We start from the raw sequence: 16,604 nt of genomic DNA on the forward strand, positions 1-16,604 counted from the left end.
ACTCTCTTCGGACCAAACTTTGAACCATGAGTCTGGCTTTAATTCTCCCTTAAGAAGTTAGGGAGTAGAGGGATGTGTTGTTTTTTAAGGACTGGCAAGATACAGAGAAAAAAAGCCCTCTGAACATAATGTGATGATTAGATTATTACTCATATACTAACACCTGCGGTTTTGTTTTTGTTAATGCATATTATATTGTGATGGCTTTATCATATCTGCATTCTGCACACTTGGGGCTAATTTCTAGGGTGCATATTAAGTACCTCTTCTTCCCAGGTCACAGAATTGTCAAGTGAAACTCAAAGAGGCGAGACTATAAAGATGACTATCACCCTGAAGAGGGAGCTGCCATCAAGTTCTCCCGTGTGCATCCAGGTCTTCAATATCATCTTCAGAAAGTAAGACACTGGAAACGTGAATTTAATTTGGGCTAATGATACCTTTCAGCATAAAGCCTGGGTATTAAAATAATCGACCATTTTGTAGGCAATGTGCCAGCAGCGATGCCACCGTTAGGGCAATTTCTCACCTACTTTCTCGTACATGAGCAATAATGTGCAACGCAGCCCGTTACAACCACTCAGTGGCACAAACTGTTAATATCCAGTGTTATCCTAAGTTGAGACAAATGATATGGGGATTATTGCTATCTCACTGGTAGCAGAGAGGGTACCTTTTTCCTTTTCTTCTTTTTCTGTGTCTCTTCCCAGACTTCAAAGTTCATTTAGCAAACTTAGTAAGTTTGACTTAATAAACTGAAGAATTTGTTCTTCTCCTAGCTGATTGATTTAGGAAAGAAGATCACTGTCTGCTTTCTGCCCTGGCTCCACCCTCAGCCCACTTCTTTCCCCCACATCTACATGGTTGTAACTCAGCTTTTCAGTGTTCTGAAGACTGGTCTAAGGATCACATACTCCTACATCTTCTTAGGGGTGGAGTGGAGCTCCATAAAACGCATATTCCCTGGACCCTCACTGAATCTAGTTAGTAAACAGAAGTTCACAGACAGGCCTGAAAATTCACATATTTAGGATACACTGAAGCTAGAGAACCACTGTTTTACATGCTGCTACTGTGGATCATTAAGATGATCTGTTAGAAACCTTACAGGCAAGTCCTTTGTTCAACGGTGGCCTCTGGAAGGAATGAAGATGGGGAAGTCTGGGGATTTCCTGAGTCGTAAGGGCACATCAAGGAACTTCCCCCACCCACATGTCCTGATTTCTAATTCTAGTCAGATGTCTTGTCCAGCACCTTTTGGTCATATTTGAGCCTCAGCTTACTGCATATCAGCTCTTCAGAAGCCAGTCTTGCATACTGACATTTGGAAGATGCTTTTCAGTGAGAAAGTTCTTTCACTTGTCTTTTATCTTACTTTACCCTCACTAGAGCACCCTGAGGCAAGTACTATTAAAATCCTTATTTTTAAGAGAAGGAGGCTCAGGCTCAGTGACATTTGGCAGCCAGAATCACAATTGGAACCCTTGTTTCCTGACTTGAAACCCCCATGTAGGTCAGATTCCTAAGGTGACCAGGATTACTTGCTGAAGACACAGCCATGGTCATTTGGCAGCACCTGGGGAGCCTGAGCAGCCTCATTAGAAATAAGATCCTTGGCCAGGCGTGGTGACTCACACCTGTAATCGCAGCACTTTGGGAGGTCGAGGCAGGTGGATCACCTGAGGTCAGGATTTCGAGACCAGCCTGACCAACACGTAGAAACCTTGTCTCTACTAAAAATACAAAATTAACCGGGTGTGGTGGCGCTTGCCTGTAATCCCAGCTACTTGGGAGGCTGAGGCAGGAGAATTGCTTAACCTGGAGGCGGAGGTTGCAGTGAACTGAGATCGCGCCATTGCACTCTAGCCTGGGCAACAACAGTGAAACTCCATTTCAAAAAAAAAAAAAAAAAAGAAATAAGGTCCTCATCCCCAAATAGAGAAGAGGTCAAAAAGGCCTGAAGGCATGGATTATCTCACCCCATCTAAGCTACCCAAAATGTTACTACTGCAGCCGAAATGGCTAATTGGCCACATATTTGTCCTTGCAGCTAAACCCAGACAGATAAAAATAACTTCAGTTGTAGTATTCTCAAATATGAAGAAGTGACAGTTCTTTATAAACATTCATATGTATATTTAGTGTCTAAACCTTGCAGTGCTGTGAGAATGGGAGGTCTGTATTTCCTATATATTTTTAACATTATGTTCAGCAAGGGTATGAACTTAGAATTACGCTGTTACTGACTGATATTTACCAAAAATTCAAAACAATATACTTGCAGGATCCTCAAAAAGTTGTCCATGTACCAAATTGGACGGAACTTCTATAATCCTTCAGAGCCAGTGGAAATTCCCCAGCACAAGTAGGTTTATTTATATTTTCTGTTACTCCAAAATTGTTATAATGTGAGCAACATAATTTATGATACAATATTATACTATTATGCCTCCTGTGAGAGACTCTGTGATATGAAATGTAATGATTTTTTTAAATTTTCAAGTTTTTTAAAATAAAGTGGTGCATGTGAACGTGAAGCTAGCAGCTTTGTTTTCTTATATGAGTGTGATGGATAATTATCATAAATTCTAGAAGGAATTCAGAAACTGAATTTTCTGTGTGTAATAAGTAATAATGAAAGCAGGATGAGCTGTATTGTGCTATAACACATAGTTGGCGCTTCATTTTGTTGTTGAAAGGATGTTAGCACAGCCAGGTGGTTGACATGAAATCGTCAGGGCAGCACGGGTCAGAAAGAGAAGCCAACCAAACAACTCTGGTGAAGGATAGAATCCTTAGGAACACTTGCAGAATTTCTACCCTAAACTGGGAATTCGAGGCTTCAGGGAAAGTGGTCAGCTATGTCTTCAACTGGTTGTTACTTAGCTCTGAAAAATACTGTGGTCAAACTGTAGACAGAGAGGCAACTGGTAGCCCAAATATAGATACATAAAGGGAGAAGTGTATAAAAGATAGAAAATGGGAGTGGGGTGTCTGGCCTTCTGCCTGGTGGAGGAAAAATGACAGTTTCCATATGTTCATTCAGAGTGTCAGTGTGCTCTCTATGAAGCATCCAGTTCGTCCCTGTCACTAATCTGTCCACCTGGATTAGAAAATCTCATAGGTGCAGATTGTACTAAACTGCCCTAGGTACTCAGCACGTATGCCTGTCCTGGAGGCTGGCTTAGTATCACAGTGACTACTTATAGTCCACAAAATATAACCTGGAATTATTTTTTTACAATATTAGTCTATTATTTCATGTCATTTCTGTAACTTCTTATTCAAGATTTTTAAGTTTATATGGAAAGAAACTGTAGGCTGTGTTCTGGTATCTCTTGTATATCTGTTTGTGATATCACTTCTGTATTTCTTAATCTCATTATTAAATCTATCCACTACCCTCTCCTTTGAATTGGGGTGCTTTTCTGAACCTAGATGTTTTCCTGCAGGGACAGATCACTCCATAAACATCTTATTCCTACAGTTATGGTTCTCAGGCAGGGGCATTTCCCCCCTCTTCAGGGAACATTTTGTATTGTCTGGAGACGTTTTTGGTTGTCACAGCTGGGAGGCTGCTACTGGCATCTGCTGGATAGAGGCCAGGGAGATGCTGCTAAACATCCTACAGTACACAGGACGGCCCCTAACAAAGAATTACCCAGTTCCAAATGTCAGTGGTGCCAAGGCTGAGAAACTGCTTTACAGTAAGGTATTTTACTCTAAATGTATGCTTAAAGACACTGCAGCTGAAAGAAAGATTTCAGTCAACAACTGGAAGAAATCAAACTAAAGAAAATAATTATCTTGTTAAGATCTCGAGAATCAGAACAGAAAATCACCATTTAAAAATCTTTATTGTGTTTCCGGTATAACATTGACAGTATTTCTTTTTTTCTGTTTTGTTTTTAAAGATTATCTCTTTGGCCTGGGTTTGCCATTTCTGTATCATATTTTGAAAGCAAGCTCCTGTTTAGCGCTGATGTGAGTTACAAGGTCCTCCGGAATGAGACGGTTCTGGAATTCATGACTGCTCTCTGTCGAAGAACTGGCTTGACCTGTTTCACCCAGACGTGTGAGAAGCAGCTAATAGGGCTCATTGTCCTTACAAGGTACAAGCCTGTGTCTAAATAAACTTTTCTTCAGAAATCAATCATTGATAGTATTTGGGAATAGAAATAGTGTTGGAGTATTGGCCCGATGTCACAGATCTAATCCGTTTACTCATCTGTTTAGAAGACCTGGTGGTTTTGTTGTCTAGAGTTCACACGTCCTTGTGTGGCATTCTGGACGGTCCACAAGCTGACGTAGTTCCAAATTCTCACTTGCTGTACCCTCCTTTCCCCCAATGCCACTCTATTCTAAACCCCAACATTCTACACTTTTCTGCTTCAGTTCAGTTCAATTCATTTCACTTCAGTTGCCTGGATTCCCTACCCCAAATTCTGCCTTTTAAACTTCAGTTTTCACAAAGCCCAATTCTAATATCCCAGCTTTTCTGACATCCCCATTTGCCTACTCAGTTGGAATTACTCAGTTTCTTCCCCTGGGCTCCTCCCATAGCACTTTGCTTATGGCTACCTTGTTATGGCCATTTTATTTCATTTTAAAGGACAGAAGTCTAGTTCCATGTCTCACCTTCTTTATTTGATTCAGGAGTCTTTTTAAGTTGAGACCACATTTTACTTCTTTGCAACCTCTAGGTTTATGTATATAAAATTTGCCTTCATTGCACATTGAACCGAGTTAAACACGGAAAATTTAGATGACTTCCTGAGTACTAAAAAGCTCACCATATACTGCTGCTAGTCCAAGAATACTGTTTAAAATTTTTTTATTTTAAGTGTTGGGATATATGTGCAGGATATGCAGGTTTGTTACACAGGTAAAAGTGTGCCATGGTGGTTTGCTGCACCTATCAACTCATCACCTAGGTGTTCAACCCAGCATGCATTAGCTATTTTTCAGAATGCTCTCCCTCCCCCTCACCCCATCCCCCGAGAGGCCCCAGTGTGTGTTGTTCCCCTGCTCGTGTCCATGTGTTCTCATTGTTCAGCTCCCACTTATAAGTGAGAACATACAGTGTTTGGTTTTCTGTTCCTGCCTTAGTTTGCTGAGGATAATGGCTTCCAGCTCCACCTGTGTCCCTGCAAACGACATGATCCTGTTCCTTTTTACGGCTGCAAGAATACTTCTTTTAGGGGACTTGTTAGCCTTCTATTCTGGCTTAGAATTTCCACTTAAACTTGTTTCTGGGATATATAGCAGAGGTCTGGGACTGGCTGGATTCCACACTACTTGGTATGAGAAGGCTACCCTCTTATCCTCCTGTCATGATCTTGATGGATTAGCTTATCACATTTCAAAGTCATCTTGCAAAGAATCAAGAGCTCTAGAGAAACCTGCTGTGGTAGTTTCTGCCCCTAGGCTGGGTCATCCTGAGACGACAGTCCAGGCTACACAGTGCTGAAGGGGAGAAGGAGCTTAGAGTAATCTTAGCTAACCTGTTTTGTAGTTTTGCCAAGAGCCAGCCCTAGCGGGAAGGTTAAGCAAGACACCAGTATTGTGGGTTGATTGGCATTCTTTTGGTGCTTTTTTATCAGAAAAACTACCTGGGAAGTCAGAAACACCATTATCTGAGAAGATAATGGGAAAGTTTTGAGCAATGCTTCAGCCTCTGAACATTTCAGAATGATTTGCCTGAAATTAGTGTATCTATCAGTGAGAAAAATAGACTGTGGTCTAAGGACTTCCCCACAGGTTTTGTTGGAATGTAGACAGAAGTCTTCCTGTATATGAAATTATTAAGGAATGCCCTTTTCAGAAAAGAGCTGAGTATTTTTTAAAAAGTGAATATCCTTGTTATATTGTTTTCATAATTTCTGACATTCTGGAGTCTATCTTATGTGTTGAATTAAAAGTGTGGTGAAGTAGCTGCTTATGTTAGATGATTAAAAAATTTTAAAGACTTTTTATATTTGCCAGATACAATAACAGAACCTACTCCATTGATGACATTGACTGGTCAGTGAAGCCCACACACACCTTTCAGAAGCGGGATGGCACCGAGATCACCTATGTGGATTACTACAAGCAGGTAGGACTTTTCTTCATTCATCTCTATCTCCTTTCCTTTTACCTCAGAGAAGTCTACTTATTCCAAGTCTCAGAGGTCCCCCAGATTGTAGGCTGAGTCTGCCTCCGACCTGATTCTCTGACTTGTCTCTCTCCTTCATCCCCACCATCCCGGTCTCCTGTTGACCCTCATCCTATCTCCTGTTTCCTTCTTCCTGTAGTCTGAGTAATCTCCCTTTAACGCATATCTGATTACACTGCTCCCAACGTTAATACATTTCCATGTCTCCTTATTGCCTTAGGACCACATTTAAGCCCCTTAGCAGAGTTTTCAAGGCTCCTTATGATGTGGCCAAATGCTGCCTTTAAAGCCTCATCTCTTCCCATTCCCCTGCTCCCTTGCCTGACTCTGATGTAATTGCCTCTTGTGATTCCATGACTCGGTTTCTCCCCTGTGCATTTTCACACATGTTGCTTCCTTTTCCTGGATACCCCTTGACAGCCAGACGAACACTAGACACCCTTGTGAACTCAGCTCAGCCATCAAGTCTCAAGGGAGCCCTATAGCATTCCTCCCAGGATCCCCTCCCTGTATCAGGTCATCACAGGCACCACGCGAATGGTCTGAGCCCCATCCTAGACATTGAGCTCTGGGGAGGGGGCTCCTTATTTTTGGAGACCCAGGGCTAGCTCAGTGCTTTGCGCATATTAGATACTCAAGAAACTATTGATGGAATCTGTTGCTGTCTCTGGAAACTCTAATCGCATTTGCAACAATTATCCCTGCCCCTCATCTTCCATGTTCAATTCCTTTGGAAAGTGCCTTCTCTTTAATGTATAGTAATATTCAGGTTAAAACAACAAACAAATCCAAAAACCCTTTCTTGATCATTGTACACCTTCAGGAAAAGCTCTCTTTTTCTCCTTAGCTAACTTTAGAAAGTCATTTATACCAGCTCCAAGCACCTTTCCCGTTCTTCCTTCCTGAAACCTCAGCAGTCTGGTATCCAGTTCTGCTGCTTTAGAAGTAGTTCTAGAAGGGTCAAGTTCAGTTACTGTTCTTTTCCTAAAGGGCTTTCAGTGCATTTGATACCTGTGACCTCTCCCACCGGCTGGAACTGATCTCTTCCTTCCTTAACTCCTGGGATACATCCCTGCGGCTCTCCGCTACTTTCAGGTTGTTCTCTCTTAGTCTCCTTTGACATTTTCCTCCTCCCTTCCCCACAAAGGAACCATTCTTCACCATGGTTCCCTCATACAGAACCTTTTCATTGTATTTTGAGATGGCTCAAATATAGTGTTTTTGCCTTGCCCTCATTCCCAAATTACATATTCATCTCCATTTCCAGAACATATTTGCATGAATACCCTGCAGGCATCTCAAACTAATATAATTCGGACTGAATTCATTGTCTTTCCCATTCCTGTTTCTCCTTGGAAATTCTGTAGTTCAGACAGGAAGGATTTTGCTTTCTTCCTCTTCTTCAAGTTAACCTCCTCATTCGCTTGTCACCAAGGTGAGTTCTGTATCCTTTATCCGTGAATTTTCTCTTTTCCAGCCCTTTTCCCACTGCATTAATGCAGGCCATCTCGTGGATCCCCTCCCCCTACCATCACTCTTTATGCCCTAGCTCTCTCCTCACTGTGATCTCTCATGCTCACAGCCATCAGAGAGATCTTTCTGAAGTGTTGCCCAGAAATCTGATTAAAAGCATAACCTCTTGAGTAAGATGGTCTGGCTCCAGCTGTGTAACCCTGGGTAAATCACTAAACCCAGAGTGTCATGTGTAAAGGAAATTTATCTGTCTACCTTCATGGTGTAGTGTAAGAACCGAACAAGATAATTATGCACACAGAGCATTGAAGTGTGCCTGCACTTTGTGAGCACTGGGAGAACAGTGGAGACCATGCTCCTCCTTTTCTATCCTCTGCTTCTTCCTCTCTGGTACTGCATAGTTTGACCCCCTCTTTCTTTCTTATATTTCTCAGCATCCCTACTATGCACCCCATGCCTTTATCCCCCATCCACTCACTGGCCTACACCTTCCTTAGCCTTTGCATGTGTTCACTAGGCATCTTCAGAAAGCCACGCTTGTACCTTTCTCCTTTACCCCTAGGTCAAATCCTAGCTTCAAGGCCAAGTGTGAAGTCCTCTCTGGCTTTGCTTTCTGTCACACTCATAGAAGAGCAAGCTGTTCTCCTTTCTAAGTACCTGTGCATTCATCACATTGCTTCTTGAACACATACTCCTTGGAGAGCAAGGATGGTGTTTGGCTAATCCTTGATGCACAGTATCTAGCAGAGCATCTTGTGCATAAAATGTGTTCTGTGTTTATGAAACCCACAGTTTGTTAAACATTAGGGCTTCTTTCTTGCATGATTAAATTTGTTCATTTAAACAGAAGTATTTTAGGACCTGTGACATTCTGAAACGGGAATCATGGTAAAAATCCCAGTCACTTTTTTGAAATGAGTTGTGCTTCACTGCATAGATATTGTAATTAGGGAGGAAAAGAAAGAACACTGTGACAGCTTCTAGTATGCCCTCCTCCCTGTCCCAGGAAAGAAAGACTCAATTATTATGTAGTCAGTTTTCAAAGTGGAAGACATCCTGATATTGACCTTTATATTTCTCTATTTTATCTTATCATACAAAGTATTTTCAAATGCTTAGAAAATTGGGTCAAGGGAAAGGGTCAAATTTGCCTTGTGGGAGCAGCTTGGGGGCTAGAGTTCTTGACCATGCTCCAGCTAGAGTCCTTCTTCCTGGAGGATGCCTTCGTTTTGCTGGAGCTGTTACCTGAGACTCTCCATACTCCCATGTTTTCTTCAGGGTCCTCTCTTGGTCTCCACCTGCATGGAGGCTTCCCTGATTTGCCAGCCATAATTGTGTCACTACCACCATCTCCTTTTCCTCCCCGCCCCTCCCACTGCAGCCCGGGGATCCGGTACTGAGTAGTATAGCAAGCAGAGTCTTAACAGATCTATCCTAGCTATGCTCATTTCCAGTTATGGAGCCTTGGGAAGATTGCTTAATGTTTCAGTGTTTTTTCATCTGTGAAGGGGACAATAATAGTATCTCTTTCATCAGTTTGTTGTCCTTTGTTGTGCTTCGCTATGCATTGTTTGTGCTTCCTGTGGACCTCGCTTTGTAGATAATGTATTTATGCAGAAAGGCAGGGACTGTGCCTCTTTTACTTTTATCTTCTTATCCACTGCTGTTCTGGAACACAGTAAGCACACCATGTGTTCTAAATTAATGGAGTCATGTATGCAAACTCACTTGATAAAGGCTTCTCCAAGCTTTTTAGCCATAGCATCAGTTGCACCTGCTGCTTTCAAATGAGATTCTTGACTCATTTTTTATTTTAATGACAAAGTTTTTCTTGAAATAGAGAAATGCTCATATTTGACTTCTTTAATTGTGATTATTGATGTTAGTGTCATAATACCCAGGCATTTTATACGTTATAATTCCAGTTATTCTGTCACTAACGTGGATCAAATTATAATGGAAACGAGTGTTCATTGTAACGTTTGTCACTGGAGGGTAAATGAGCTTTTGCCAAGGTGAGAATGCTGAAATTGAAGTTTAGGATGGCAAAAGGAGAGGAATATGAACTAACAGTTGCCAGGGATTCATTATAAACCAGACCCCTTGCTCATGGTTTACATAGGATGCCTGTGAGCTACTGTTATCCTTATTTCATAGATAAGGAAAGTTAAATCACTTCCCCAGTGTCACAGCCCAAGCAAATAGAGGAGCTGGGGATCAAATTCACATTTGTCAGACTTCAGGACTGCTTCCCTGTACATCCTACTGTCCTAGAAGGTAAGGACAGTCATGCTTTTTTGTGAAATCTGAGATTGTCTCAATATAACTCACCTCCAGCTTGTGTATAGATATTTTCAAAATGAATATAGATATTTAGAGCCAGATAGTTAAGCATGGGGCAGTCTGCCTCAGTCATCAGTAGTGGAAATGCTGGCTTTGAGTCAGTCCCAGTGATGTCATTGACCTATGTATAGAACCAGCTGGAGTCTATTCTGAATCTGGCTGAAACCGAGAGATAGCAGGGAAACGATATTTTTAATGGTGTTGTGTTAGAAAAAATAATTAAAATAATAAAACTGGCCCTCAGATAGAAAGGTCCTGGGAAGAAAGTAGCAATAAGTAGGTAACCATGGGATTGGTTACATTTTTATATATGTTAGGATCACCTTGTTGAATGTAAGGATGCTTACCTGGCGGTGCTTCCACGTTGACTTTTCCCTCATTAATCTTGCGTTTTATAGCAATATGATATTACTGTATCTGACCTCAATCAGCCCATGCTTGTTAGTCTGTTAAAGAGGAAGAGAAATGACAACAGTGAGGCTCGGCTCGCCCACCTGATACCTGAGCTCTGCTTTCTAACAGGTAATATTTGTGTTTTATACCTCTGTCAGGCTCCTGGATACCGGCCCCTGATGCTTGGCAGTGGGCAGACCCTCTTTACGTTACCTGAATGCCAGGACATTGATTTAACCCATGGAGGATGGGCCTTTTAAGTAATTTATTCAATAATAGAGACATGTTGGGGGAATCGAGTGCCCTTTGGAATCTATTTCCTTTATCTCATATATTCCATGTATTACTTTGATGTAAAATAGAACCCCTGACATCATCCTAAAACCAAGTTTCTCTTTGCCATTGTTTGAATTTGCTAGTATAGAAAGGAATATGACTTAGATTTTCTTCAGGTATATCAGTAGATCGGTACCAGAATAATCCTTATTTTCTTTTTGCATGAATTTTCATAATATAATCCTTACTATACAGTAAAATCTGAATAACTGCCTCGAGCACTTTTAACAATGTTCTTTTGACTAACGGGTAGGGCTAGGAAGGAAAGACTTTCTACATTTTGCATTTGTGTGTTCCTTGAGTCAGTTATGATGCGGATACATCTATTTTGCCATTAGAAAAATTAATAAGAAGGGCGGGCATCGTGGCTCACGCCTGTAATCCTAACACTTTGGGAGGCCAAGTGGGTGGATCACCTGAGGTCAGGAGTTCAAGACCAGCCTGGCCAACGTGGTGAAACCTCATCTCTATTAAAAATAAAAAACTAGCCGGGCATGGTGATGCATGTCTGTAATCCCAGCTACTCAGGAGGCTGAGGCAGAAGAATCACTTGAACCCGAGAGGTGGAGGTTGCAGTGAGCTGAGATCATGCCATTGCCCTCCAGCCTGAGTGACAGAGCAAGACTGTTGGGAAGGACGGAGGGAGGGAGGGAGGGAGGGAGGGAGGGAGGGAGGGAGGGAGGGAGGAAGGAAGGAAGGAAGGAAGGAAGGAAGGAAGGAAGGAAGGAAGGAAGGAAGGAGGGAGGGAGGGAGGGAGGGAGGGAGGGAAGGAAGGAAGGGAGGGAAGAGAAAGAAAGGAAGGAAGGAAAGAAAGAAAGAAAAGAGAAAGAAAGAAAGAAAGAGAAAGAGAGAAAGAGAAAGAGAGAAAGAAGGAAAGAAAGGAAGATTAATGATGATATAATCCTTGAGGGAAGGGGTGCCAATTCTTTTTATTTTTTTTTTTGAGATGGAGTTTCACTCTCGTTGCCCAGGCTGGAGTGCAATGGCATGATCTCAGCTCACTGAAATCTCTGCCTCCCGGGTTCAAGCGATTCTCCTGCCTCAGCCTCCCAAGTAGCTGGGATTATAGGCAAGCACCACCATGCCCGGCTAATTTTGTATTTTTAGTAGAGATGGGTTTCTCCATGTTGGTCAGGCTGGTCTCAAAGTCCTGACCTCAGGTGATCCACCTGCCTCAGCCTCCCAAAGTGCTGGGATTACAGGTGTGAGCCACAGCACCCAGCCTAAGGGGTGCTCATTCTTAATGGTGTTCTGATATTGTAGGTCTGCAGGACCCAATATAGTAGCCAGGAGCACATGAGTTTTTGAGCACTTGAATTGGGACTAGCTCTACCAAAAGACTGAGAGGAGGTATGCTGTAAAATACAGCCCAGATTTGAAAGGCTTAATATGAAAAAAAGAAGGAAACTACCTCATCAATAAGTGTTTTATGTTGATTACATGTTGGAATGATAATATGTTGGATATACTGGGCTAAATAATATACACTATTTAAAGTAATTTTGTTTGTTTGTTTTTTGACTTTTCTTAACATGGTTATCAGAAAACTTAAAATGACATACGTGGTTTTCATTTCTATTGGTTGTGCTATACAGATGGTGAATGCATTCAAGCGGAAAGGTTTAAACTGGGCCTGCGATGGGCTGAGTCGCTTATGTTCATTTTCTCACTTTGTCTTCATTTGCATTTAATAGGGCTGACTGACCAGGCAACCTCTGATTTCCAGCTGATGAAGGCTGTGGCTGAAAAGACACGTCTCCCTCCTTCAGGCCGGCAGCAGCGCCTGGCCAGGCTTGTGGACAACATCCAGAGGTGCTGGATCACCGCATGCATCCTGCCTGGGGCTGAGTTTTTAGTATTAGATGGTCCATGTAACACTGTATTCCTTGAAGGAAATGTCTCATTCGTATTGATTGAGAGCAAGGAGCTTTTGAATTGTGCTGTCCACAGCCCTTCATGTGAGATGTCTCAGGACTAAGGGGTTGAATGGAGTTGGGAGAAGCCATGCCGATAGGAATCACACTCACTTTACCTGCATGCCCTGCTTTCATCTGTTTCATACATTGAGGTCTGGATAAAATGTGGAATAAAGAAAAAGGTTACAATGTAAACAACAACAACAACAACATCCAAGCAAACAAAGCAACCAGAAAAACACCAGGCCCCCAGTATTCAGGGTCAGGAATGCTCAACTCTTAATACAATGGCCTTAGCAGACTGAACTTTAGGAAAACCCCACTATGTGCCTTTTAAATTTGAGATATACCTTTGTGCCATCTGGTTCTGCCTATCTGATTATCAGACTGTGTTTCAGTTCTTTTGACAGTTTGCTGTGACGTGATTGGAAAATTGAGCTTCTCCTTGGTTTTCCTTTCTGACCCTCTAAAACTGAACTATCTAGTGTGGCTGCTAGGCACTTGAAATGTGGCTAGTGACACACCTAGAAATGATTGGTTAAATAACATATATTTAAAACATAATTTCACTTGCCACTTTTTTACTTTCTTAAGGTGGTTACTGGAAAATTTAAAATTACATATGTAGCTTGCTTTATATTTCTATTGGGCTATATTGCTGATCAACAGTCGTTTTTTTAAAAAAATTTTTTTAAAAGTAGTACTAGCTCTTGGAGGATTTGGAAATTTCCATAGCACAAAGAAAGGAGAGAGAGAAAAGAGTGTGTATGTGTGTTTACTCAGTAAATATTTAACAAATGAGTGAATCACAATTGAATTAATAATTCAATTATTATCATATTAGTAATATTCTTTCAGACTTTGCAAATGCATATAGTCCTTTTTTTTTTTTTTTTTTTGGAGACGGAGTCTTGGTCTGTCGCCCAGACTGGGGTGCAGTGGCACAATCTTGGCTTACTGCAACCTCCGCCTCCTGGGTTCACGCCATTCTCCTGCCTCAGCCTCCCGAGTAGCTGGGACTATAGGCACTCGCCACTACACCCGGCTAATTTTTTATATTCTTTAGTAGAGCCTGGGTTTCACTGTGTTAGCCAGGATGGTCTCGATCTCCTGACCTCGTGATCCGCCCGCCTGGGCCTCCCAAAGTGCTGGGATTACAGGCGTGAGCCACCGCGCCCGGCCTAATCCTATTTTTTTTAAAGAGAAACGGTATAGTACTGTACATCATGTTTTGTAACTTGCTCTTTTCACTTCAGGGTTTTTCTCAAACACTTCTGTATGGTAAACATGACCTCTATTATCATGCTAGTGGTTTCATAGTTTTTTTACTTCATGGATACACTTTACGTCATTTACCCTGGACATCCCTCAGACTTACACCGAATTCAGAAGGGATTCCTCATTCGTTTCCCTTATAGTGACTGTGGATTAATCTTCCTGATGCATCTATCTGCCATCTTTCAGTAATACCACCCACCTCACCCCGTTTCCTGACCAATGATGGCCTCACTCATCTCATCTTGGGCAGTTAGTATCTGAAGCAAAATAATTAACTCAAAGGAATTAGTGTGACCAGAGAAGACATAATCTGAATAGGTGGAAATAGTGAGCTATTGCTGAGAGACAGTGGTGAAGAGGTTGGAGCTCCCCTAAAAAAAGAGGTAGAGCTTTAATAGGGAAACAAAAGCGTGGGGGTCACCTCCATGTCCTGCACATGCCTGGCTTACTGTGTGCTGAGTCCTATATGTGGTTGCTGCTCTCAAGGAGTTTATGGCTCAGTGGAAGTTATCATATATCATACTCCCATGAGCTAAAACGTCAACTATGATTAAAGCTTATTAAGTTATAAATGGAAAGTACCACACAATAGAAAGTAGTGTTATTATTGCTGATATTAACATTCTCCTCATAGGATAGACAGGGTAATAGGAAGACCTTGAATCTTCTGAAGCTTAAATTCTTATGTTCCCTTCTTTTATCATCCTTCCTCGACTCTCAACCCAACAAATTCAGATATTCGCAAAAGACATCTCCACATCCACTGGCTCTAAAATATCTCTTTATTAACAAGTGTGTTATCACAAATGGTAAGATCTCATAGGTTTTGAGCACATGCCATGTGCCAGGGACTGTGGTAAGCACTTTCTGTGTATTATCATATTTCATCTTTATATCAACCCTACGAAGTAGGTACTTTTATTATCCTTCCATTTTGCCAGTAAAGAAACCAAGGCCTTAAAGATTAATACTTTGCTCAAGGTCATATATTATTAAACATTAGAGCCAGGAGTTAAACCCAGGTCTGTCTGGCTCGAAAGCTTATTTTTCTAACCACTGTACTCCCACTGGAATCCTTTTCCCATTCCTGAACATCCCAAATGAGCACAGTTGTCCCATAATTCTTTTAAGCAGGGAAAAAATATGCTGAGTAGAATCAGAAGCCAGGAATCCTGAAGACACAGAAAATCAGCCCCTGACTAATTCAGTAAGTTGTAAATATACCTCCGTTTAATGATTTAAAACAACTCTCAACAGGAACACCAATGCTCGTTTTGAACTAGAGACCTGGGGACTGCATTTTGGAAGCCAGATATCTCTGACTGGCCGGGTTGTACCTTCAGAAAAAATATTAATGCAAGACCACATAGTAAGTGCTGTGATTTTACTTTCATTTAGAAGTATTTACTTGAATATGTGTAAGTTTGTGCATTGGCCAGAGTGGCTTGTGTGCTTATAATAATTGGTTTGGCCATGTACTTCCATCTCTTTATCCTAAGACTTCAGATCCCCTGTGGTTTCCTTGTCAATCTGAATTTACTTGCATGGACTTAGCGGCACCCAGTGGACATGATTTAGGTTAGTCAGAAGATGGTATTTCAAATCATTGCAATTAAAAATATACCCATCTTCTGTTGCATGGTGCATTGCTCTTAAAAAAAAAAAAAAAAAAAAAAAAAAAAGAAGGCCATAGTCATCTGAGGAAATTCTATTAACTGGTGAACATTAGTTCTAAAAGACTGTTTTCTGATACCAAAACTGGACTTTCAGTTGCTACGTCAGTTGTGTATGTTAATCTTTCAAAATAAAACACTGCTCAATGGACACGAAAGTCAAGAAATATGCACAGAACCCAGCCCCAGCCATAGTACTTGGGGAGAGAGGCATTTGGAAACCTGAAGAGACAAATCATTGCCACTTCCAGACTTCTGTTGAAGAAATGAACCTATTAATATTTTATGCAAAAATTATGCATTATCTTTCTCTTCTCCCCCTTAGTTTTGCCCACTTTAAAAAACCAGTTGCATTTCTTTTCATGTTTAAAGGCTCTCTTCTTGCCTTTATTTGGTGTAATAAACCTGTATGTCTAACTGATATAACTGAACAATGAATGTATCATGGTGGTAGAATGGGGGATTTTTTTTCATCTTTTTTTTTTTTTCAGATAGGTCTTGTTCTGTTGCCCAGGCTGGAACATAGAGACATGATCACAGCTCGTTGCAGCCTTAACCTCCTGGGCTCAAGCGATCCTGCCATCTCGGCCTCCCAAGAAGCTGGGACTATAGGCATACGCCACCACGCCCAGCTAATTTTTGTATTTTTTGTAGAAATCAGGTCTCCCTATGTTGCCCAGGGTAGTCTTGAACTCCTGGGCTCAAGCCATCCTCCCACCTTGGCCTCTCAAAGTGCTGAGATTACAGACATGAGCCACCATGCTTGGCCTTGTCATTTCTTTACAATAATCTATCCAGGTTACAAAAACTCTCATTGGAGAACCTAAGGAAGTACTATTTTTCAACACAAACAAAACAAAACTTTATTGTAAAGTACTAAAATGTAGACTCCCATTAGGATCTTGGTGACAGGTCAGTAAAGAGAAGCTGAGTTTCAGATCCACATGTAAAGAGGACTTATGTACTTAAAATGATCTGTCTCGTAATGTCTATAAGCAAAATCGTATTTCCCGGAGCCTTTCATTTTTATTTATT

At 41.4% G+C, this 16,604-nt stretch overlaps 1 protein-coding gene and 1 long non-coding RNA gene across 6 annotated transcripts in view; one reads left to right on the plus strand and one right to left on the minus strand.

Moving 5' to 3' along the window:
* LOC105484330 (piwi like RNA-mediated gene silencing 4) overlaps positions 1-16,604 on the plus strand; it is a 68,917-nt gene that overhangs the window by 33,410 nt on the left and 18,903 nt on the right. For all 3 annotated transcript variants that reach the window (XM_071075484.1, XM_071075483.1, XM_024793602.2), the window contains exons 5-11: positions 277-398; positions 2,285-2,365; positions 3,915-4,112; positions 5,986-6,097; positions 10,372-10,495; positions 12,397-12,514; positions 15,154-15,265. In XM_071075484.1, the coding sequence (XP_070931585.1) occupies positions 277-398; positions 2,285-2,365; positions 3,915-4,112; positions 5,986-6,097; positions 10,372-10,495; positions 12,397-12,514; positions 15,154-15,265 (867 nt within the window). The remainder of the gene's footprint in view (positions 1-276; positions 399-2,284; positions 2,366-3,914; positions 4,113-5,985; positions 6,098-10,371; positions 10,496-12,396; positions 12,515-15,153; positions 15,266-16,604) is intronic.
* Positions 1-16,604, minus strand: part of LOC105484331 (uncharacterized) — a 167,535-nt gene that overhangs the window by 14,486 nt on the left and 136,445 nt on the right. For 2 of the 3 annotated variants that reach the window (XR_011611001.1, XR_011611000.1), the window contains exon 2: positions 10,321-10,419. This is a non-coding gene — a long non-coding RNA (uncharacterized lncRNA). Of the gene's footprint in view, positions 1-10,320; positions 10,420-12,734; positions 12,773-16,604 lie in introns of all 3 variants that reach the window. The other variant, XR_003018648.2, reaches the window with a different exon arrangement.

This window comes from Macaca nemestrina, chromosome 12 (assembly GCF_043159975.1).
Source record: "Macaca nemestrina isolate mMacNem1 chromosome 12, mMacNem.hap1, whole genome shotgun sequence".
In the NCBI taxonomy this organism is placed as follows: domain Eukaryota; kingdom Metazoa; phylum Chordata; class Mammalia; order Primates; family Cercopithecidae; genus Macaca; species Macaca nemestrina.